The sequence below is a fragment of the Mytilus edulis genome, chromosome 13 (assembly GCF_963676685.1).
Source record: "Mytilus edulis chromosome 13, xbMytEdul2.2, whole genome shotgun sequence".
NCBI classification, from domain to species: domain Eukaryota; kingdom Metazoa; phylum Mollusca; class Bivalvia; order Mytilida; family Mytilidae; genus Mytilus; species Mytilus edulis.
Window position 1 is genome coordinate 20935926 of NC_092356.1, and position 24262 is coordinate 20960187.

Consider the following 24262-nt stretch of genomic DNA (forward strand, 5'->3'; position numbering starts at 1 on the left):
AATATTGGTGTACATGTTATAACCTGTACAAAATCGCAACTTGTACATGACATATATATATATGTTAAATAACAAAAACTAGCATGTATCCATCATCAAAGTACGTTTATTATGTGAAGAAAAACAACAAAATTGCTGTATTGTTGGTGTATAAGGTGGTAGAAAACCAACCACCAAAACAAATTGTCTTATATTTTTTTTTAATTTTTCCTTATGAATGAAAGGATATTTTGGATAAGGTAACCAGACGTAACAAAAAACTCAACATACGGAATTCAACAATATTTAAAAGAATCTAAACTGCTCGCTAAAAATGGGTATAAATTAAATTGAAAAGTTTCATTAAGTTTTATTATCGTAATGCATATCAAATTGAACAGCATTTTATTTAGGTTTCAGTAAACTAATAAGAATGACAATTTAGAGTCTTCGTTTTTTACCAATGATAACAGTATTGTTGCCAACAATGATATTATTGGTTGCTGTTGGTAACGGAGTCTCAATGTTTGGCATTGTTGCGGCAGGAGTTTCGACATTGGGCAGAGTAGTTGGTGCTGGTGTTTCTATATTCGCCATCGTTGTTGGTGCTGGCGTCTCTACGTTTGGCATTGATGTTGTTGGTGCTGGCGTCTCTATGTTAGGATTAGATGTTGTTGGTGCTGGCGTCTCTACGTTAGGGTTATATGTTGTTGGCGCTGGTGTCTCTATATTAGGATTAGCTGTTGATGGTGCCATCGTTTCAATAGTAGTCGATGTCGTCGCCATGGTAGTCGTTGTCGGCGCCATAGTAGTCGTTGTCGGTGCCATAGTAATCGTACTCGGCGCCATAGTACTCTTGGCTGATAGTGGTTTGAAACAAGAATATTTATAATAAATCATGTACAATCTTAATGATAGTCATAACAGTTTAAATTTAATCATTTACATTATAATCATTTCCTAGACAGAAATATATTATAAAAGCTGAATTCGTGTCAGGCCTTTAGATTAAAATTAGTTGAATTTCACTATATTTCTGTGTTTTTAATAATAAGATGTAAAAAAAATTTGATTCATTATATTCCTATCCTGGTATGTTCTTCATTTTGCACCGTTTTATCTCTTGATATATATTGTTTCGTGTAAATGTTAATGCTTATTTGAAAGTGAATAATGAATGTGTACTACCTATATCTTACATTTCTTTTATTTCTATCAAAATGATAAGTTTCTGAATTATAGAAAAAGACGTTGTTTCCGTAAATTTTGTTTTGGTTCATTCCAACATAAGTGTAACTTTAAAAAATATTTAATATCTCACTATGAACATTACACTATAAAAATAAGAAGATGTGGTATAATTGCCAATGAAACATCTCTCATTCAGAGTCCAATTGACATATGAATATTGAAAGTCAGCAACTGAAGATAACCGTAAGGCCTTCAACAATGTATAAAACCGTACTACCGAATAGCAACCTTATAAAAGACTACTTACGGAATTCACAGGCATAAGTGTAATGATATCCTAAGTTCCCTACGATTGGATTACATGGGTAATCATGCCACAAACCACCATCACTACGTCTAATCAAAGCACAGTCTTCATTTGAACCACCAGCAAATAAAAATCCTGTGTTGTGGTTATTACCTTGACCTTTCGCAAAATGCCCGTATGCTACACGACTTCCTGAAAAGAAACGCAATCAATTGAATAAATAAGAAGTAACATAAAAGTCAATCTGTCAAAATAAAATTGACTTTTTAATTTCGTAAAAAAAATCATAAATCAGATGTTTTAAAAAGTTTAAATGGGGAAAATATACATGTACTTCAAATGTGTTGCCAGCACTTGCCTATTATTGTACTTTCGTAAGATCTATTTTTAAATTGGCCAATCAGAATAAAATATTTCCCCCGGTGTACATCCGATCGAACTGATAATTTGTAGAAAAATATTAGGACTCGTAGCAAGACATATTTTTCAGAATGTTGCAATATAATGTGATATGAAGTGATTTTTTATTACTTATGAGTTGGAATGTCCATTTGCTACAAATGAATCTTACGCCTCTCTTGGACAATCTGTATGATAGGTAGGCTCTTCACAGCATATACAGCATCTTAACCAGTGGAAAATTTACATGACTGGTATTATTAACAGTGGTTTTCTATATAAAGGAAACCGATTTGACTTGCAACAGGTCACATGCAAACTTCTCACAATGTGTTGTAAGTGTGCTTTACTTGCGTAGAGCTGGAACTTTTCATACATGAGCATTTAATTAAGGTCCCCATTCCAACCGGACGAAAAAGCGTTTATAAATATATATATATATATATATTGCAACTATCGAATGCATATCTTTTGGTTACACTTGCGAATACAAGGGCCAAGTGACCATTAGAGGGCAAAGAAGGGGAAACATATCATGCGTTTTCATGACGAGAACACGTTAACAAGTAAAATAGGTTAGTCATGTAAAAGAAGCCGTCTAGGATGAAGGTAGGGAACATTCGGACTGCCACTGGAAAGTATGAGTATATTGGATAGGGACAGACATTCTGCCTTGCAATAGACCAAATACGGCCCTCTTAGAGAGTTTTGGCACTCTCCACGCGAGACATAGGATTACACATCCCAATTCTGCATTACTGGACGTGGCTGCGTATTTGGGCATGGGTTGTACTGCCGATAGGATATTTACTGCATTGCATCAAATATAAACATGCGTTGACTTTTAGTAATAGATAAAGTTGGGAAGTAGGTTGTTTCAGTGAGAGAGAACCATACTCCAGAAATTATATAGTGTGGATTTCCAAAACAGATAAAACTCGGGGTTATAAGAAGGAATACGTTTTATTTAACACTTTAAAAATAAAAAGATATGAATGCAAAAAGAACAACCAAGTTCAATTTGATGAGACAATTATCCTTCAGAGTTCAAATAAAGTGGATGCAAATAATAATCATAGTCAACCATTCAGCCTTCAACAATAAGAAAAACATATACCGTACAGTCGGTTTTACAAAGCCCCGATATAGCTTCGTTGTTCTTAATATACATCTATAATACTAAAATTACGAGGTCCAATTTGCCAGCCGTCATCGGGTAAAAACGACAAATCAAAGAATTCAACTCTATATATAACTAATATAGGACAATGGTGTAGATTAAAAATTACACCACTCCAGACCCTTTTGTTTTCAGCATAATTAATATTGCCAATAATTAACAAGTCCCGGGTCGAATCCGATACCGATACAAATAGTATATTCAGCTATTACCTTATCTGTACGTTCCCCATTTGACAGGCACACCACCAAACGGTGTAGTTTAGGATTTTGCTATATACACGGGTCATAATCAAAGGACTGACACTACTAAATTCAATCATTGTCAAATTGTTCCCTATTGTAGTTTTATTCAGCAATCAGCAAGACTTTCTAAGATAACTAATATAGGACAATGCTGTTAATTAAAAAATTACTCCATTCCTGGATAGCCAGGACCTTTTGTTTTCCAAATAATTAATATTTCCAATAACTGATAAGTTCCAGGTCGACGGGTTCAAACAGAAAGATTTGAAAGCAGAGAAAAATGTGTATCTTAATTATAATCGACATGACTTATCAGATGACAATACCAATTACTAAAATAAGGCTTAGGCATAGTTATATACTTTAATTCAGTCACGGACCCGCGATATCACGGGTGTGTACTTGTATCCTTAAGATAAGTCCCTGCACGATTTGCAATGTTTGCAGTTTGTTATTATCAGTACAAGGAAACTTTATGAAAATAAATTTAAGTATGCATATGTTCTAATCACCCAATGAAATAGATTGGTTTAACAAACTAGAAATATCAACTTATTTTTTTGTTAGAAGCAAAGGAATATTTTGCATAAAGGTAATATAACAAGCAAGCATGTTTAACACGACATGTACCACATGTGGAGCAGGATCTTCTTACCCTTACGGAGCAAATGAGATTACCCCTAATTTTCTGGGGTTCTTGTTGCTTACTAGTCTTTATTTTTCTATGTTGTGTCTTGTGTACTATTAGTTGTCTGTTTGTCTTTTACTTTTTTTAGCAATGTCGTTGTCAGTTTATTTTCTATTTATGAGTTTGAATGTCCCTCTGGTAACTTTCACCCCTCTTTTTGAACAAAACATATGAAACTAATACCATCTATCCACCGCCAGTCCCCTTCCTTTGCCCTGTCTGTTAAACCAATCCACACATTTGCTGCATTCCAATGCTCCAATCTTAAGGAATCCAAAATGAATTTTTCTTTTCCACTATCTTTCACCGTTACTAAATCTCCTCCAAGGCTCCTGCAGCTTTTGCGAGCATCATCCCATGACAATTCATGTTCGACAAACAACAAGCATGCATCTGTATACACGCGCACGTGTTTCAAAGTCCTAATTCGTGTTGGACATGCTGATAAATCTACAGAAAAAAAGCGTCAAAGAATTTTATAATATTATAAGAAAACTTCAAAACTTAATGTTTACAGCATTCATTTAATGGGGCTTCGCATGATTTGCATAACATGACAAAACCTTTTTTCGCATAAAATAATAGCAAAACTTCTTATAGTGTCAAAATAATAATGATACGAGCGTTCGTAAACAATTCAATTTGAAAGAACTGCCATAACAAAAACCTACTAGTATTGTCGTAAAAACACATTGTTTTCCTTTAATACATGTAGGTAGGAGGTCGACCAAACTCTAATGAGATTCGATCAAATCGATTATGATGATTACGAAATTAGAAATTCAACACGATAGAAGCAAACAATCATAATTGATTTGTATACTACATGTATCAATGCAGTGATTCAAAATGTGTGGACTACAATTATATTAATTAGTCCCCGTTTACTCCATCATTTTCTTCTTAAAACGCATGTAGTTGTTGGTAATTCATTTGATGTGTTTGAGCGTTTGAATTTAAATATATAAGGTACATAATGCAGAGATTTAATATTTTATAATTGTTGGTATTTAGTATAAAGACAGTATTTAACTATTAAAATGACATGTTGGACTTAAAGTGCAAGTGATATTTCTATTTGACTAGGGACGTTCGGTTTTGAATTGTCATCGGAGTTTAGTTTTACAGTGCGTATTGATACATGTATATGTTTTTCTTTATTCTACATTAGACAGAGGTATAAGGAGAGGGTTGAGATCTCACAAAACATGTTTACCCGCCGCATTTTTGCTCCTGTCCCAAGTCATGAGCCTCTCGACTTTGTTAGTCTTGTAGGTTTTATTTAATTTTAGTTCATTTATATGTTTTAGATAAAATTGAGAATAGAAATGGGGAATATGTCAAAGAGACAACAATTCGACCAAAGAGCAGATAACAACAGAAGGCCACCAATGGGTCTTCAATGCAGCGAGAAACTCCGCATCCGGTGTCGTGCTTCAGCTGGAGTTTAGTATGACGTCCATTTTAACTGAACTATAGTACACATTGGTACAATGTATATGTGGGCGAGCTGAGGACCACCTCCGGGTGCGGGAGTCGAAGACCCATATTGATGACCTTCAGCTGTTAACTGCTCTTGTCGGGTTGTCGTTTCTCTGACATATTCCCCATTTTATTTCTCTATTTTATTTATAGCTCTTTAACTGTTTAGCTTCTTATTCATCATTGACCTTGACAATATTATGTGTAAAGCAGCACTGTTTATTTTAATCCAGTAAAGTGTTTCAAATGCAAACAGTTTTTGAAGGGTCGTTTTAATTTTTATAAATAATATATCATGGCAAATAAACATTATATATATATTTTATATGAAAAAAATATTATTAAGAAATTAATTGAAAGCTTGAGCGTTTGTATGGTTTTTTTTTCGGAATTATTAATATGATCATAATTATTACTTTTAAACATACATTGAATTGTACATGTGGACAACGTTTTTGAAATTGAAGGAATAAGAATAATTTGTAATAAAACGCAAGCAACGAATTAGGGGTAAAGAAGAAAAAAAAATGTTCAAATTAGGGAAATACAAAAAATGTTACCTGATTGGCAGAAGACTGGATTACAAAGGCCAAGTACAATGGTCAAAACTATGAACAACGACATCTGAATACGTAAGAACTAAATACAATAATCTAAAAGTAGATAATGCAGTAGCACGATTTCAAGTCATTAAGTGCATTCATGACGCCATTGTACACATATATAAATATATATACATGCAAGATTATTATCTTAAAGATCTACTTTTCGCACTTTAAGATAAATGAAAATTTCAGATTGACATGAACTTAAAATTAAGTGACAGAAAACGACGATTCAATTCAGGTCTTTAACCAAAATATTGTTCGAATTCAAATTTTTCTTCTACTAAGTTTTTATAAATTTAATCATGAACTGAAGATATTTCAAAATAAAATACTTATTTATTTCCATAACATAAAGGCAAACATGCAAACTTTACAGAAAAAATATACTCTTGTTGTTATTGTTTCAATTTCGAGGACGCTCGAGTGCGGCGTGATGATGTTTTCACGATTATTTTTTTTCGATCAGGAAGCCGAACATATATTGCTATCCTCTGATAAACATGTGTACACATTATTTGTTGTATAATCAGTGCCATATATGTGTATTGCATTGGCACATAACGTTTCATATATATGTATTCACAATCTTTTTTAATCACAGAGCATCAATTCCGATATAGATGCAGAAACTCCGCCATGTGTCGTGTATAAAACGGAGTCACCACAAAAGACCAACGCGTATAATCCCGGGTTATAGAAATGGACCATGTTCATCCTACGAGGATGTTAATAAACTTATCATAGATATCAGGACTAAATTTTGTATATACGCCAGACGCGCGTTTCGTCTACAAAAGACTCATCAGTGACGCTCGAATCCAAAAAAGTTAAAAAGGCCAAATAAAGTACGAAGTTGAAGAGCATTGAATCCACTTTAAGTATCGTCTTTTGCTATACGGATTCTTTTAACACGCAACCACCTCGATTATGGGAATGGCCACGCTAAATTCGATACCTCTTGAACTGAAAGTTAAGGAATATTGGTAGCAATATTTGAGGATTACTAAGTTTGGCCATTAATCTTCTACTCTTATCTAACATCAAACGTACTACGCTCTTGTTCCTTTTGCTGTCTATTTATCGGCCTGTTTCCCAGTGCATAACACATTTGATTTAGTCTTGTTAATTTGTAATCGTCATCAGAATGTCTGAAATATTTGCCACTGGACTTAGTAACCAACAAGCAATCATGCAATTAACAATCACATTGTTGAGGAACATAAATTATTAACATTAATTAAGGGTTTACGGAATTTACAAACATAAATTTAAAAAGTCGAGGCTAAAAGTAGCGAGAACTTTTAAAATATAGTTTGTTTTTATCCTGCTTTTGTAAAAGGTTACCAACATGTTTTTTCTTCTTTATTGTTGCTTTTCGTGGACCAGAATGAAAGGGGGACATCTACATGAAATGTGACGAAATCCGTGATATGATTTTTTTACTGGAAGTGCGTAATTCGAGATAAAGTAAGTTAACGTTCTACTTTATTTAAGGAATGATTGCAATATTTTTTCTGTCTATGAAGAAATAACATAAAAATGTGGTGCATACTGAATAACGCGCGTAGCCAATGTGGTGCACACTTAAAAAACGACGTCAGCCAATCAGAAGACGCGTTACATCCAAAATTAAATAATTTACAAAATGATGAAATAAAAACGAAACAAATATGATAAGCAACAACAAACAACTACCACTGTTTAACAAGATCCTGAGTTGAGGTACGTGTATATAATGAACAACGACCAAGCAAGTACATGTATACCTCAACACGTTCCATATTTTCTGAATAGGCTGGGCTACACTCCAACGACCATAGCAAAGAATACAGAGGGCCACGAGATGCTGGATCGATTTGACATTCAATCAGTATACTGAAAATGTGAGATGAAGCGTTGAAAAAATCAATGAGAAGAGTGAGTAAACTCGATCGATTCCGTTCCTAAGGAGTGTCGATTGATTTAAGTGTTTATGATATATAAGTGATTCAAATAAAGGCAACAGTAGTATACCGCTATTCGAAAATCATAAATCGATTGAAAGAAAACAAAATCGGGTTACAAACCAAAACTGAGGGAAACACATCAACTATAATAGGAAAGCAGCGAAACAGAAGACAGTATTTGCGCCTTTTCTAAGTCAGGAACCACTGGCCTTTGTTTGTCTTGTATATATTTTAATTCTAGTTCATTTATGTGTTTTGGAGTTTAGTGTGACGTCCATTTTCACTTAACTAGAACACAATTTTATTAAGGGGCCACCTCCGGGTGCGGGATGTTCTCACTGAGTTGAAGACCCATTGGTAGCCTTCGGCTGTTGTCTGCTCTTTGGTCGGGATGTTGTTTCTTTGACATATTTCCTATTTCAATTCTCACTTTTATTAAATACAAAGATGTGGCATGATTGCCAATTAATGAGACATATCTTCACAAGAGACCAAAAATGACAGAAATTTAAAATAACTAAAGGTCAACGTACGACCGTCAACAATGAGCAAAGCCCATACCGCAAAGTCAGCTGTAAAAGGCAACAAAACTACAATGTAAAACATTTCAACCGAGAATAACTGAGTAGTAATTAGTATCTGAGTTTGATTATAGAAAATAATTAATTTATTGTATGTATGAATGCAAAGCCATGCCATTTGCACAGACAAATCAATGACAGAAATGTTGCTTTAATTGATTTTAAATAAACTCATCATAGATACCAGGACTAAATTTAGTGTATATGCCAGACGCGCGTTTCGTCTACAAAAGACTCATCAGTGACGCACGAATCCAAAAAAGTTATAAAAAAAAACAAATAAAGTACGAAGTTGAAAAGCATTGAGGACCAAAATTCCTAATAGTATTGCCAAATACAGTTAAGGTAATCTATGCATGAGGTAGAAAAGCCTTAGTATTTCAAAAAATTCAAAAATTTGTAAAAAGTAAATTTATAAATATAATCATATCAATGACAATTCATGTCAGCACAAAAAGTGCTGACTACTGGGCTTGTGAAACTCTCGGGCAAATAAATCTCCACAAGCAGTGGCATCGACCTAGTGGTTGTAAATAAACTCATCATAGATACAAGGACTAAATTTAGTATATACGCCATACGCGCGTTTCGTCTACAAAAGACTCATCAGTGACGCTCGAATCCAAAAAAGTTAAAAAGGCCAAATAAAGTACGAAGTTGAAGAGCATTGAGGACCAACATTCAAAATGTTCTACTTAATGTAATATTTACAAATGCAAAGAAAAAAATCTACATTTCTAAAGATTTTTATATCCAATAATCTAAGGTTTTAATATACATGTAATGAAAATCCTTGAGACTGATAAGTACCGTTGTACGTCATACTACATGTATAGTGACCTTCGTCATACTTTGTTACGAAACTTAAATACAGGTTGTATTCTCCTAGTGCATGATCACCAACAACAGCAATAGTCGATAGCCTTGGATTGGTTACTGTGTGCCACTAGCGTATAATGTTCTGGAATCTGGTGGCCCATACCATTCAATAATTCCATCAACACGTGTAATTGGACAACTAAATGTTACATTCCTTCCTGTTTTTACAAGTTTTGTCAGTATAAAGACTACAAAACAATACACGAAGTTTTGTGTGAAAAAGTCATTAATACAGTTATTAAAATAGCTAATATCTTCGTTTTTTTCAATGACTTGAATTGCCTCCCATTGTACGCAATTGACAACTAATAGTGTTTGGCGAAAGGGGCTTTATTATAATAATGCATTCAAATATTTCATTGAATCAATAAGCTACAATGAACAAAGTGTCAATATAAAGCACCTAAACCCAAACGAAGTCGTCAAACAGGAAACAAAAAAGAAGGGAAACATATGTGTAATAATGACCCTGTCCACTAGGATGCTACTTATAAAAGCTTCACCACATCAATCAGAAAGTACTGAAAACCGACAATCATGAAATTCAATGCGCAAAATACAGATCGACATTGAACATAATAATAATTTCGTAAACCAAGCCAACTTGAAGGACAAATATCTAATACTAAAAATGCATCAACAACATAAAAATTCATGTGTAATTCATGTAATTATTATCTTTGACAACAGTGTCAAAATCAGTGCTACATGATGCATAATAAGGCATTCAATGAATATGGATCATTTCAGTCATAAAGAGACACCCTTGTAAATACAGGGGAGACTTGCATTACACAATCATAGGCATTAATGATCACAATTAAACACAACTACTACTAGGTGAACTTAATTCGCTTATAAATGCAAGGAACAAAAAAATAATATATAACTCGCTTATCGCTTATATTTTCTCCCTTTTATTTGTACTGTAGTCCTGTCATGTTATGTTGTCATTTAAATGTTATAATTAACATTGCCATTAAAGCGGGAGGTTAGGCAAGCCACACAACCAGGTTCAACCCACCATTTTTTTCTTAAAATGCCCTGTACCAAGTCAGCAAAATGGTCATTTATATATAGTCGTTTCTGTGTGTGTTGCATTTTAATTCTGTGTTTCCGTAGTTCTCTTATATTTGATACGTTTCATTCAGTTTTAGTTTGTAACTCGGCTTTGTATTTTCTCTATCGATTTAGGTGAATTTTGAACAGGGTATAGTACTGTTGCCTTTATTGAAAATATAAAATCACTTCGAAAAATGCAAAAAAAAATGTAATTTTTATGATTATAATCTTAATCAAGTTTGTTGTAAATAAAAAAGAAACGATGCTTATGATATGTATTTAGGTCAGATAACGAACTTGAAATGTTGAAGGTATTTGACTGCGCAATCTAAGACTTAAATGTTTTCGTAAACTTCCTAATACATAAACTTCATATGCTCTTCTAGCTCTATAACTGTACCTTTAGCTGTTGTCGACTGTGTTGATACTGTTGTGGTAGTAGTATTATAAGGATTGGTGTTTTGTGGAATGAATGTAGTAGTTGATCCTACTTGTACAAGCTTATCAGTCCTGGCTAAAACAAGAAGAAAATGACTACAAATTAAATTCTGTTTAATAAATTCATGCTTTCCGAGAAAATAACAGCTCTTACAACAATGCACGCGCATTGCAGTCAATAGTGTCCCGCGGAATTAATGTATAAATACGTCCGACTGGGGACTTTTTACTAATTTGGAATAGATAAGGAATAGGCATGACTTTTAGTATACAATAGGAAGGTATAGTGCGCTGTTAGATTATATTTCTTAGAACATCATCATGGACATACTTGAAAAAAGTAATACTAAAACACATGATCATACAAAACTATCATAGTTATACTCTCTTACAATTGAGGAACACATTGATTAGAGGTCAACCTACTTTTTGACCCCTATGTTTGACGCCGTTTGCTTCTAATCGACATTAAAAGAGAGCTTCTGATTTAATAAGATATGTGGTGTCCGTCATTTTATCTTCACATACTGTTATAAAAAAAAAATGGAGTTGTATGCGATTGTCTTACAAGTAAAATGTTCATTCACCAATTTTCTACCCAAGGAAATGTCTGTACCAAGTAAGGACCATTGTTTTTTACATACTTAAATGATGTCCTTTAACTAAATAATTCATAGGGTGGTGATAAAACTTAACACAATAAAGCTACAGTTTAGCCTACCTTTTGCTTCTTGAATTACATTTCGAAAATGAAGGGGGATTGGTTGAGATCAAATCTTAATGAAAAAAACAGAAGAGTTAAACTTCCCAAATGTAAACTTTCGATTTAAATGTGGCAATAGTCCAGTTACACCTGCCTATGTCGTATATTTCTCCCAGTTGAAACGGTATACCTTAAATATCGTGTCCTATCATTGCGTCCTTTTGAGAGGGTTACTGCTTACAAGGAAGCTGTTGAACAAGGAGGTAGAAAAAAGTAAAAAAACAAAAATAATGACTACTCTAAGTGGTTGAAGTAGATGTACCCAATTTGACGATTTTCACGCCATCTCAAGGAAAGGATTGTTGTGGATAATCTGTGTCACAGATAACCATGGATCTGTTCCAATTGTGGCCGAAATTAAGTCCTTGCTTTTTTGAAGGTGACAAAATCGACTTTGTAAAACCTTTAGTTTTTTATGTTTTTGGTTTGTGCACTATTATTGGTCTGTTAGTATTTTTTATGTTTGCATTTGAGTTGTCAGTTAGTTTAAACATATTTTATTTACTCAAAGTAAAATGGATTGGACAGAAGTAAGCCATACTTATGAAGTCCGCTCCGAATGACAATAATTTACAATACAATATTAATATAAGCATGCAATATCAAAATAAACAATATTTTACGAGTCTATCAATTGAGAAAAAAAATGAAACAGAAATAAATGTAAACATTGAAAACGATGATGATGATGATAAAGATGACGTGGATGTACCGTAAATACATTTTCTACATAACAAGAAATCTCTCAGACCTTTTGATAAATTCGAATACGTGTTTGAATATATTCACGTTTTGTTCATACGAGAGATTCGGATTACCAGATGTAAGTAACTTAACATTCCTGTATAAGGTCATCAGGAAGCCATCTTAGATTGTTCATCAGAATTTCTCTCTGGTGTGTATATAAAGAGCAGTCGAAAAGGAAATGAGGTACAGTCTCAATGTTACATTTACAAAAGCAAGATGGATCAACAATTATATTGACTCTAAACAAGTCATAGTTCAAGAAAGATGAGTATCATCTGAATTGTGTTAGAGTCATATTTAGTTTCCTCGGTCCATATAGATAGTGCTTAGGTACATCTTTATTTTTGGTATTTAACCTGAAGTTTTTAATTGATTTTAAACTTTGATATAGAGTCTGATATTCGAAGGGACAATCCGGTATGATTCCATAGGTTAATAGTTGATGGTCTAAAAGATTCTTTAGTAAGAGATAATCTAAAAAAAAAGGAATAATGATGTCAGTGCCATTTCCCAAGGATATGTAGTTGTGCTCTGTACACTAGGTGGAACAAGTTTGCATATATAATCCGGAGCTTGGTTATATTGAGTTTTATAAAACATTTGTAATTTTCGTCTTTTCCTCCTGTAAGCTAAAGTTTCCCACCCAATTTCCTCATACAGAATTTCAGATTTTGTAAATAAATATAGGCAAACCAGTAACTATTCTAGCAGCTTCTGGCTGCAAACTTTCAAGTTTATTAATGTTTTAAGCCATCGGCCCATATGGGCGTAAAGTGCTTTTCAATAAAGTATTAACATATCCTTTTACATAAGTTTTTCCTACAAAGTTGATACTTGAGTTTTCTCAGGATATTTAAATGTTTCGTAACACTGCTAATCAGTTATCAGTTGCTGGTGGCGTACGAGTTTGTATGTCACTTTGGTATCTTTCGCCTATTATGTACTTACAATGAGGAACACGATTGCCGCCGCATGTGCAACAGAAACTACACCCACCTATTGATCACCTAAGACCACTTTTTTTTTTATTAGTTCATGTTTTTCAGTCTTTGGCCTTTTTGTGATTGTTAGACTGTTGTTTGTCTTGTCTTGTCATCTGTATTTTTTCGTTCTGTTATTGATTAGGAGTTTTGATTATTTTTTTACATTACTAATATTAAAGGGGCACTAGCTACGAGATGTATAAAAAATCTGAATGTGATTTTATTTGGTTCAATCATTGTTGAAAGTGAAAGAGTGAAATAATAAATAGGTTTTAGCAGCTAGTGTGGTTCAATTTTGTCCAAATAAGCTAAGAAACTTTGATGACGAATTGTTCACTTGCAGGAATAATTCGACATAAACAAAATCTGTGTTCATGTGAACTTCAATTTTACACCTTAGCTAGAGATGGATAACGCATGAATTGTGCGTGTTACGGTATTTAAAGGAAAAGAATTTTAACAGTTAAATTGATACAATGGTAAATGATTTGATTGACTGCTTCGATCCACAAAAAAAATAGTTCTTATACAGGTAAAAACGATGATAAATATTTATTTTCAATCTATAATATGAGATTAAACTGACCTAGGAAAATTCAATTGCACTAGTCTGCATTCAATTTATATCAATTTATGTTTATATCGCTTTTATGACCATCGGATGTCTTCGGCTGTCAACTTAATAGTTAATTAGATGGCGTCTAGACTAAAGTACACACGAAACGAAGCTACATATTATCGGGCTCATGACTTGTAAACTGTTTATTTAAGACTTTCAATAATTTGGATAACTGTTTTACATTGTTATAAATCAATTATGAGAATTTGAGTCAAATCGGTGAACATAAATTTGACAGCTAGTGTCCCTTCAAACTATTATTTTACTAGCAATATATACTTACGAAATTCACAGGCATAAGTGTAATGATATCCCATGTTCCCTACGATTGGATGACATGGATAATCATGCCATAGGCCCCCATCACTACGTCTTATCAGTGCGCAGTCTTCGTTTGAACCACCAGCAAACAAAAATCCTGTGTCGTGGTTATTACCTTGTCCGTTCGCAAAATGTCTGTATGTTACTTGACTCCCTGAAAGTAATGTATTCTGTTAAGAAATAAGGTTATACGGTACGTAAATTAATTTAATCAATTAGTATGTTTTTAGCTTGATAAAGTCATCGCCTTGCGTTAAACGAGGCGAACAAAATATATACGGTGATTCAAACACAATCAGTGACAAAAAAGAGAATCGTACCGCCTTGAAGGTAAATATATCTAGAAAGGTAGTACAGAATGAAGTTATCAATAAACTTTTTTCAAAAATAAATGATGCACTGATGCAATAGTTCTATTGGCTAACCGATGAACGGACCATGAAGATCATAAGTATTGGGTCCTCTCATTATCAATTTTACAACGTCTCAATAGATACCCCCTAGTAGTTTCACAGAACAATAAGATTTTAAAATCAAAGAATGTCTCTGTCCAGTCATGTTTGTAATCATGATGTGTTGAATAACTCCCATGCTTTGAGTTTGTAAAGTATGATTGGAATGGTTGAGTTTGATTCATAGAAAAATGCGAAACATGATTTCAATAGGTATTCAATATTTCTTTTATTTGGAGCTATCTGTCAACAATACTGCTGATATTTCGCAGACAAAACAAAAAGTGATGATCGTGATTGTGTAGATGATTGCCAATCAACAATTCCATTAATTTCACTCGACTGAAACAAAATGAGGAATGTTATAACGCAACTATAAACACTTGTCGTTTAATTTGAAGCTTTTGCTACTAGTTGATATAATGCCAGCTTTAACCCACCATTTTCTTTGGAAAAGGCCACTACAGGGCAGTATTAAACATGGTAGTTCTTGTCCATGTGTTCCGTTCATTGATGAAGTAAAGCGTTTGGTTTTGTCAGATTTTATGAACTTTTCCCTTTTTAGCTCACCTGGCCCACAGGGCCAAGTGAGCTTTTCTCATCTCTTGTCGTCCGTCGTCTTCCGTCGTTGTAAACTTTTACAAAAATCTTCTCCTCTGAAACTACTGAAAATTTAACCAAACTTGGCCACAACCATCATTTGGGATATTTAGTTTAACTGTGTCCGGTGACCCAGCCAATTATTGTGTAAATATTTGACTTTAATTTGATTTGACGTAGCTTGAGTTTCTTGTGGCTTTGTCATATCATTTAAATCACCAGAGGTAACAAAACATCGCCTTTGTAGAAGTTATTGGAGCAAGTTAAAATAATTCTATTTTTCTTTTATTTTCAGTTACAGCAAATGTATCCAATAACAAACAAACATGAAAGACCACTTTTCTTGACAAATACAAAATACCGTCTATCCACCGCCAGTCCCCTTCTTTTGGCCTTGTCTGTAGCTCCAATCCATAAGTTTTGTGCATTCTGGCAATGTTCAAAGGTTAAACATTGTTGTCTCTTTAACATGTTCCCCATTTCCATTTTCTATTTTATTGAACAAAACATAATACTACATGTACAAATGTAATACTACATTTTCTATTTTATTGAACAAAACATAATACTACATGTAATACCGTCTATCCACCGCCAGTCCCCTTCCTTTGCCCTGTCTGTTGCACCAATCCACACATTTGCTGCATTCCAATGCTCCAATCTTAAGGAATCCAAAATGAATTTTTCTTTTGCACTATCTTTCACCGTGACCAAATCCCCACCTAGGCTCCTGCAGCTTTTGCGAGCATCATCCCATGACAATTCATGTTCGACAAACAACAAGCATGCATCTGTATACACGCGCACGTGTTTCAAAGTCCTAATTCGTGAGACCAAAAAAATATCATAGACATCTTAATGTATATGTTTGGCAATAAAGACCTACCATGCTTGATGTACATATAGGAATTAAAATATTTCGCATAACAGGACGAAATAAGCTCCACTAAATGATGAACATTTATCCATAGATCCAATTTTTATTCAAATCTCCTCCATAGAAAGTTTTAAAATGCAGCAAATGATGATTGGTTGATTGTCTAATCAGACGCTGACATATCACATGATTTGATAAAAGGTGTCCTACTGAAAGTCTTTCCTCATCTGGTTTGTTTATATAAAGATATTCAATAAAAAATCTCAATAACTTAAGAATATTCTTCTTTCTCCCTTTTTTTTTTGTTGTCATAATTTACCTTTAGCTACAGCGACTCTAAAAGTTAATTCAATGTATCTAAGAAAAAATGAAAAAGTCGATCGTGTATGTCAATGAGTATGAAACATGTGATATATCGGACACTAAATGCAGCAAATGCTAGTATGTGTATTGCTGTACAGTTGTGTTCCTGCTTCTGGTCCATATTTATATGTTTTCATTAAACAAGATCATCATGCATTCATGTGACTGTTCCAAGTTTGGAATTTCTTTAACATGTATGTCATATGTTTTGTTTTGTTTATTGTTTTACTGGATAAATCATGTGGTTGGTTTTCTGGTGTGAATTAATGAAATGTTTGCAACGTAGGGGGATCAAATAAATCGCAGTACCGTATGTATTCTGCATACTGTTGAAGCACATACGGTGTCCTGTATACTAAACACCAAAAGAAACGCACCACCTCCAATCAGATATTTAATTTCTTTAAAATGAACAATTAAAAAGAGTTAAAAATCGATATTCCAACAGAATAAAACAATTTAACTAAGTTAGTTAATTAGGGCAATACTTTTATTTTAAAGACATTTTTTATTGGATCCAATCAAATGAAGATAAAGAAGCGAACGATACGAAAGGTTCATTTATACTCATAATTCGAAAATAAACTGACAAGACATTGCTAAAAAAACAAAAAGACAAACAGACAAATAATACATGTAGTACACAAACACAAAGTAGAAAAATAACGACTGAGCAACACAAACCCCACCAACACTTTGGGTTATCTCAGGTGCTTCAGAGTCTGCTTCACATGTGGCACTTGTCGTGATCCTAATGTTAGTACAAACCCGGCAATGAGCATAAATCAATAGGTCACCTTTTTGGAAAGGGGACGGCATTGTAGGCACATATCCGCTAGTTTAAGTGAAACGGGCATATGATAACTGTCAACCAACACTTGATGGTATCACCACTTAGGACTTTTGAATTGATAGCTTCTTAGTGAGCAGCTGTCCTATATCAACGACATCATGGTATGAAATACAAGCCCTGGAATATCGTATCAACTGGGAGGTATATATTCCGTATGCAAGTGCTGCTGGAATTTTGCAACATAAGAAATTAAAAGGTCACACTAAGGCAGCTGAAATAATCTCGGAGTCTGTTCTCGTATATATAGTTTAGCATTCATCCGATCCTATTTGTCAATTTATAGAAGTAAGTCAAGACATGAGGCAGACTTGAACGTATCTGTTGTATCCTTTGACTCAAGGTCGATGCGATATATTCTGTAAAGGATATAAGCCGATAACAATCCATTCTGAAAAATATTGGACAGGTCTTAGGCCGCATCTGTCCGGTTTTGATAGCTGATTCAATTGATGTCAATGATTTCGAAAAAGGACGTTTTTCAATTAAAAGAAAACTAAAAAACCAGGTTCAATCCACCATTTTTGAAAATGCCTTTACCAAGTCAGGAATATGACATTTGTTATCCAGTCGTTTGATGGTTTTTTTTTTCATTTGATTTTGCCATTTGATTAGGGACTTTCCGATTTGAATTTTTTCACTGGAGTTTAGTATTTTTGTGATTTTACTGCTTTTTTGGTGGGGGGCGGGGGTATGCGCGCGTTGTTCTGTGACAAAGCAACAACACACAGCGTACATTTTTTTATGATTAATTAATATTCACATGATGAGAATGCAGTTTAGTTTTATTATTATGCATGCCGTGATTGTATTATTAATGTCAATTGTTCTTTACCGTTTTCGAGCATTCAAAACACTTTACTTGTATCAAACATTAATAACAAACAAGTTTCATGCCAACCACAAATATTGAAGTACATTAACACAAAGCAATTCTACCAGACTAAACAGCAACCTTTACCTCTAATACGATATTATACATACCAGACTGAGTGTTAACAACGTGACTTACAAACAAAGAGGAAAATACAAATTGAAATATTTTTCTCGTCATTTCCTTAAGATATATCTATTCACATTTTAGCCTACATAAAATGAGGACAGATTAGTTGGAAAAGATAAGACATGCATTTACCGTAAACATAACAGTGTTGGTAGAAAATAAATTTTTCTTGGAAAAAAAATTCTTCAGGAAACACGTTTGTGCTGGGTTTTGAATATTTTTAAAGCACAACATATTTATTTTTTAAATACGTATTATCAGAATCAAGGATTGAAGACCAACAACTACACACAATAGAAAACGATCGTATACATGTACAGTATGTTCTTATCTTGCTAGTGATTGACCTATTAGTTGAATCAGAAAATCAAACAGCTTTCTAAACCAATTTTGTTTTAACATTTTTACCTTAAAAATAGAATGTTTATTTTCGAAAAATTAAGAACCGAGTTCAGTTAAGAAACTTCGCCTTCTTTCTATAACGTCCTGTTATTATATTTAATTCTTTATTGTCACGTAAGTAAAATGAATTCATACTTGTGACATAAACAAAAATAACAACAACAAAATATAACTGAGTTGAACACCCTCAAATATATATATATATACAAGAAAAAATAACTAAGAGTCCCCTGTCATCAGCTCTAAAGACTACTAGCTTTTAATTCAATTGTCACACTATACGAGTAAATATCGGAAGTTCGTCAAGTTTCACACTAATATTACGCAAATATTCAGGGCCATTAATAACAAGTCCATCTATTGACGCCCTCCATCTGCCAAGGGGTAAATATATGTCTCTTGAACTTGCTCCCTGTTCTAACACAGGTGCTACAAGTGTGTTATTTCCAAGCAAAAATTCGGAGTCAATTTTTTGACATTCTTTATCCAGCGGAGATATCCACCACAAAGGGCGAATAATAGGAGCCCCTGTCCGAACGGACTCTTCGGCCAGCTCAATTATAAGATCGGAATATTCTTCGTGCAACTGCACAAACTTTCGAGATATATTGACAACTTCATCGTCGTATTGCCAAGGTACAATAGAAAACTGCATTGCCGGAAGTAGTGCAGTAGCCTCTAACCATCTAATAAATAATTCACGGTCTGGCTTATTCCCTTCATATGCATTTCCGCCAATCATATCAGGCAATACGAATGGATATCCGAGTAAACCGAATGTCAATGCAGTGTTGATCAGCGTTTTCAATCCATTTTTATTTTCCCAGTTCGAATTTTTATCAAGCATGCGTACAAACACTGGTAAATGCTGTGTGCTGACACCAACTCGAACTTCTTGATGTCGAACATCAGTATCAGAGGCATAAGCTAACTCCGCCCATTTAGTTGGATAGAAATTTGGACTGTCGTAAGCGGTTTCGAAAATATTTGGCAACCAGTTTGTTTCACCTGCATCAAATTTGAATGAGCTTATATTGTATGTTTTCTGTAAATATTGCAATTTATGTAAAAACCAATGCACTGCATCCTTATTCGAAACATCTAAAATCCCCGCTGCATTCCCATCCCACCATGAAACAAGGGCCGGCACTTGTGAATCATATTGTCTTACAAGAAAGAATCTAGATGCCGCATCTTGAAATGTTAATGAATCAATATTGAAGAATGGATGGACCCAAATAGTTACTCTAAATCCCATTGCATTTAGTTGTTTAACCATTTCAGTTGCATTAGGAAATTTGTTGACATTAAAAACCATATCACCATATTTTGGTGTCCAGTCATCGTCTATTTCTACTTGTGAATGTGAAAAGTTATATTTTAAAATATTTGAAGCAAACTCTATTACAGTTGTTTGATTTATATCTTTATGGTATTGAGCCCATGTTGACCAAATCGGATACTTAAATAATTTTCTATCTGGAATATCTGATGGCTTGGAAAATGACGCCGACATGAAATCATGAATCTTCCGAACGTTATCAGCGATGCAAATTGTGTAATTCAAATGAGGGTACCCTCCTTTGATATTCGTATATGGATACTTTTCATATTTAGCCATAAGGCAGATTTGTTTATCGGACGTTTGGTTGATGCTAATATAAAGCGGAACATCGCTACTAATGTTTATCCCTACTCCTTGTGAATTGATGAAATAACGTTCCTGTACACCTCCAATACGTCTAGCGTATGAATCATTAGCAACAAAAGCAGAGAGGTTCATTGTCGTCTGCTCCAAAGGCCAGAACTGGTTCCAATCCTCGTAACCACCATACCAGTGAGCATTATCTAAATCAAAACAATCTAACAAAATTTGATCAGAGCAAGAATGTGTTCTCCAATATATATCATAGCACTCGACAGATGCATATTTATTATAAGATATAAGTAGATCTTTTGTACCAATCCAGTCCAGACAAAGAACATTATCGGAACTCCCACAGTCCTCAGCAACTATTTTTGTACTTCCGGTATTTGATAATTGTCCGGATAGACGAACATCTGTATCTGAATTTTTTATTTTAAAATTCCAGGTATATTTTTCCAGGTGTAAATTCCCAACAACATACTCGTCTTCAATCTCAGGTTCCTCGTTATTATTTCGTCCAACTTGCCAGGCAATTATTCCAACAATTGCGCTCAGCAATATCAATGAAAGCAAGGCGAGACCAACTTTCATTCTTCCATTAATTTTGTGCCCAGACATAAAAACTTCTGAAATGTTTGAATGATATGTTATTACTACAATTAAATTGACACAAAATACGTAAATCCTAATAAATAAATGGACAAAACGTGTCTAAATATCGGGGGAAAGTTTATAAACAGTAAATCTACTTTAATTACTAAAAGTAGAAATTGCAAGACAAATATTGAACCGATTTCGCTTCTGTCCAATTTTACCTTAGAATTAATCAAAAATGAACTTTTTTTGTTTGACGTGGTTAAAAGATTTATCCCTCCTGTTTTTTTTCTCAGTCGAATAAAAAACAATTACTACGTGGTGTACATATTAGGACGTGCAGCATGTACAGATATGAGACTCCTCTCAGTTGCAAAAGGGACGTTATTTTGGGATTTCATGCAAGCTCTCTGCCCTAACAAACATACCTTAATTTTCTAATGGTAGTACCCTTCCTTTAGTATATCTTCAGAACCTATCTATAGTATTATGTAATATTATTATTGTTAATTTATTCTCGTCATGAATGTGCATGAAATATTTGCCACTACGCGTACGTAAAGCAAGCAACACTCAATCTGTTAATTGTTTAGAACTGAATAAGTGTAATGATGAGCGGATGTACTACCTGGCAAAAAACAAAATCATTTCCATTAGTTTTTTAAAAACCCTTTTTCGTTCGCAACCGGATGTGACGTACTATGGTTTGGTGGTATTTCACCTTAGCACCTGTTTGAAAATTTCAAATTTGCACCCTATATGCAAAAAAGTCAATCTAAAGTCATTTTTGGGGATAAAAATATAAAAATAAGTTCTAAAACTAGATACAAAAGATATTTTTCTATAAATAAGTCGTTTTTGTTGTGCTTCAAACGCATATGTAGGAGAAACAAGCTATCTAAAAGTGACTGTGCATATTTCTTGAATTTTGGCTTTGACCTTTGACCCCGATTTAAAAAAAAGTGACCACGGCAGACAACGACGACAACGCTATTTCGATGAGGATTGTTCTCCTCTTTCCAATGATATAAAATATAGCCGCATGTTATTCCGTTAAGGCAAATCGATAATATTTGTTGATTTGGCACCCTACTATTAATAGCAACTGCGTGAATTATGGTTACAAATTATCTGGATCAATGTTTTGTATTTTACACAATATAATAAATTGTTGATTGGGCATACCATGTATTGATTTTTAAGAATAAAACAGATTGTATTCCTTGTTTGTACAACATTCACTTGAAAAAATAGTTTATATAGATATCTTTTTTTATATTTAGTATAATTGGGCGTTCTTATGCTTGCTATGAGCATTTGGAGTTTGTTGTCTTTTATCGCTGCAAGACCAAAACTAGTGAGGTTTTTTGGAACAAGTTCGAAAGCGAAATAGATATACCAATCCGTGGTTTATATAAAATACTTATTGCTCAATATTCGCTTCCACATTTTTTGTTAAAATATCGGTGGCGGATTCTGTTTATAAAGGTGAGGAACACTAATTGCATAAGAGGGGGCTACTCCGGTCATGCTTTAGGTATTCCCTAACTGATCAACCAAACTTTTCTCACAATGGGGGGGGGGGGAGGTCTCGGCTCCCCTGACCCCCTCCTAAATCTGCCTCTCTACATGGTCTACTCATGGAGAACCATATATGTAAAGATAGAATAAATCAAGACCGCGATTAATCATAATCTGAAGTATATTCCAAAATGAACAGTAAATTTATAATAAGATAATATCATTTCACTAACATGCTCGTTATACTGCGCTATTCAAATTATAAAGACATTAATAGATATCAACTTACCTTTTATTTTTACAATTTCGATAAAAGAACTCTTCGTACGGGATAACCAAGGTCGTTCGAATATTTAGCAATCGATTTGTGTTATCAAGAAAAGGTAAAACTGATTGTACAAGTATCAAAATGTTTTGAACAAGATTATAAATTATAACAAATAAATCGTTTAACTTTGATAAAAAATGCAAATAAGGTGAAGAAATATTATCATCAAGTGAACCTACTTACAAACGTAGATAAAATTGTTCCTCATATATGTACATAGTGTATTTTAAGTGTTGTGTACGTGTTTAGAAATGAATTTGAAACGTTACTGTAGCTTCAAACAATTTTAAGCAATTAAAAATGTTATTGATCAGAAAAAAATGTATACTTTAAAATCGTTGAACCTAGCACATGTAAATGTGGTTTTTTTTTATCGGAGTCGCCGAAGACGTAATGAGGTTTTCTAAATTAACTAGAGGTCGTCTGCCCATTTGTCCTGCCGAAAGAAAACTTTCGACAAGCATTTTTTTGCTTTTAAGAAAGGTACTGATTTGATGTTTTGCCTGCAACTTTACTGATTTGAGCCCTTTTTCTGCTGATTTTAATATTTTTTTTATTATGTTGTACTGTTACAACACTGTACCAGATTGGGGAAGGGTTGTCGCCTTGAAACATGTTTTCCCGCCACATCCTATATATGCATGGCCAAAATCAGGATCCTGTAGCTCAGTTATTGTCGTTGGGTCATGTCTGTCATATTTTTTTTATATAAATTATTATACTTGTTAAGAATAAAACCGTTAGTTTTTCTCAATTGACTTGTTTTATATTTTTCATCTCGGAGTTGTCATGGCCGACTATACAGTATGGGTTTTCTCATCGTTGAAGGCCACACGGTTCCCTATAATTGCTTACATCCACTTCATTTGAACTGTGATATACAGTTGTCTCATTAGAATGCAGAATACATCTCCATAATTTTGTTATGTTTTACAAAACGTATGACTGTGTCATTATAAAGCTAAGTAAACAAAACAAACCAATGAAAATATTACACAAACAGCTATAATACAGATCTCATATAATTATGAAGGTTTCGTCTCCAAGAGGATAGAAAAATTGTCAATTTTAGTCTTCTTCTGAACAGCAGTAAAACCGTTGTCAAAGGGGGGCGTAGGTTTTCGGCTATGTGGGATCTATAAAAACGCAGAAACATCAAGACAGGAAGGGGGACCCGATGCCTCGGGTAAAGAAGGTGCACGTTAC

General features: G+C 33.8%; 3 protein-coding genes across 3 annotated transcripts; all 3 read right to left on the minus strand.

Moving 5' to 3' along the window:
* Positions 1-333: 333 nt before the first annotated feature.
* On the minus strand, positions 334-6176 carry LOC139502018 (uncharacterized). The gene is made up of 4 exons (XM_071291337.1): positions 6032-6176; positions 4173-4439; positions 1478-1669; positions 334-839 (listed from the first exon to the last, which is right to left on the minus strand). The coding sequence occupies exons 1-4, from the start codon at positions 6093-6095 to the stop codon at positions 421-423; spliced, it is 942 nt and encodes a 313-aa protein (XP_071147438.1). The 5' UTR covers positions 6096-6176; the 3' UTR covers positions 334-420.
* A 3160-nt stretch (positions 6177-9336) lies between these two features.
* On the minus strand, positions 9337-16831 carry LOC139500172 (uncharacterized). Its single transcript, XM_071288910.1, has 5 exons — positions 16807-16831; positions 16052-16324; positions 14381-14572; positions 10948-11061; positions 9337-9673 (listed from the first exon to the last, which is right to left on the minus strand). The coding sequence occupies exons 1-5, from the start codon at positions 16829-16831 to the stop codon at positions 9540-9542; spliced, it is 738 nt and encodes a 245-aa protein (XP_071145011.1). The 3' UTR covers positions 9337-9539.
* A 2307-nt stretch (positions 16832-19138) lies between these two features.
* Positions 19139-23342, minus strand: LOC139502017 (myogenesis-regulating glycosidase-like). Its single transcript, XM_071291335.1, has 2 exons — positions 23018-23342; positions 19139-21239 (listed from the first exon to the last, which is right to left on the minus strand). Exon 2 carries the CDS (start codon positions 21229-21231, stop codon positions 19237-19239), a length of 1995 nt encoding a protein of 664 aa, XP_071147436.1. The 5' UTR covers positions 21232-21239; positions 23018-23342; the 3' UTR covers positions 19139-19236.
* Positions 23343-24262: the final 920 nt, after the last annotated feature.

Coding starts and splice junctions, on each gene's coding strand:
- LOC139502018 (XM_071291337.1), bottom strand. CDS start 6,095: ATGTCGTTGTTCATAGTTTTGACCATTGTACTTGGCCTTTGTAATCCA. Junction 4,440..6,031: donor TCCAGTCTTCTGCCAATCAG/GTAACATTTTTT, acceptor TTTTTTCTGTAG/ATTTATCAGCATGTCCAACA. Junction 840..1,477: donor CACTTATGCCTGTGAATTCC/GTAAGTAGTCTT, acceptor AACCACTATCAG/CCAAGAGTACTATGGCGCCG.
- LOC139500172 (XM_071288910.1), bottom strand. CDS start 16,831: ATGGACCAGAAGCAGGAACACAACT. Junction 16,325..16,806: donor CCAGAAGCAGGAACACAACT/GTACAGCAATAC, acceptor ATATACATTAAG/ATGTCTATGATATTTTTTTG. Junction 11,062..14,380: donor CACTTATGCCTGTGAATTTC/GTAAGTATATAT, acceptor TTCTTGTTTTAG/CCAGGACTGATAAGCTTGTA.
- LOC139502017 (XM_071291335.1), bottom strand. CDS start 21,231: ATGTCTGGGCACAAAATTAATGGAAGAATGAAAGTTGGTCTCGCCTTG.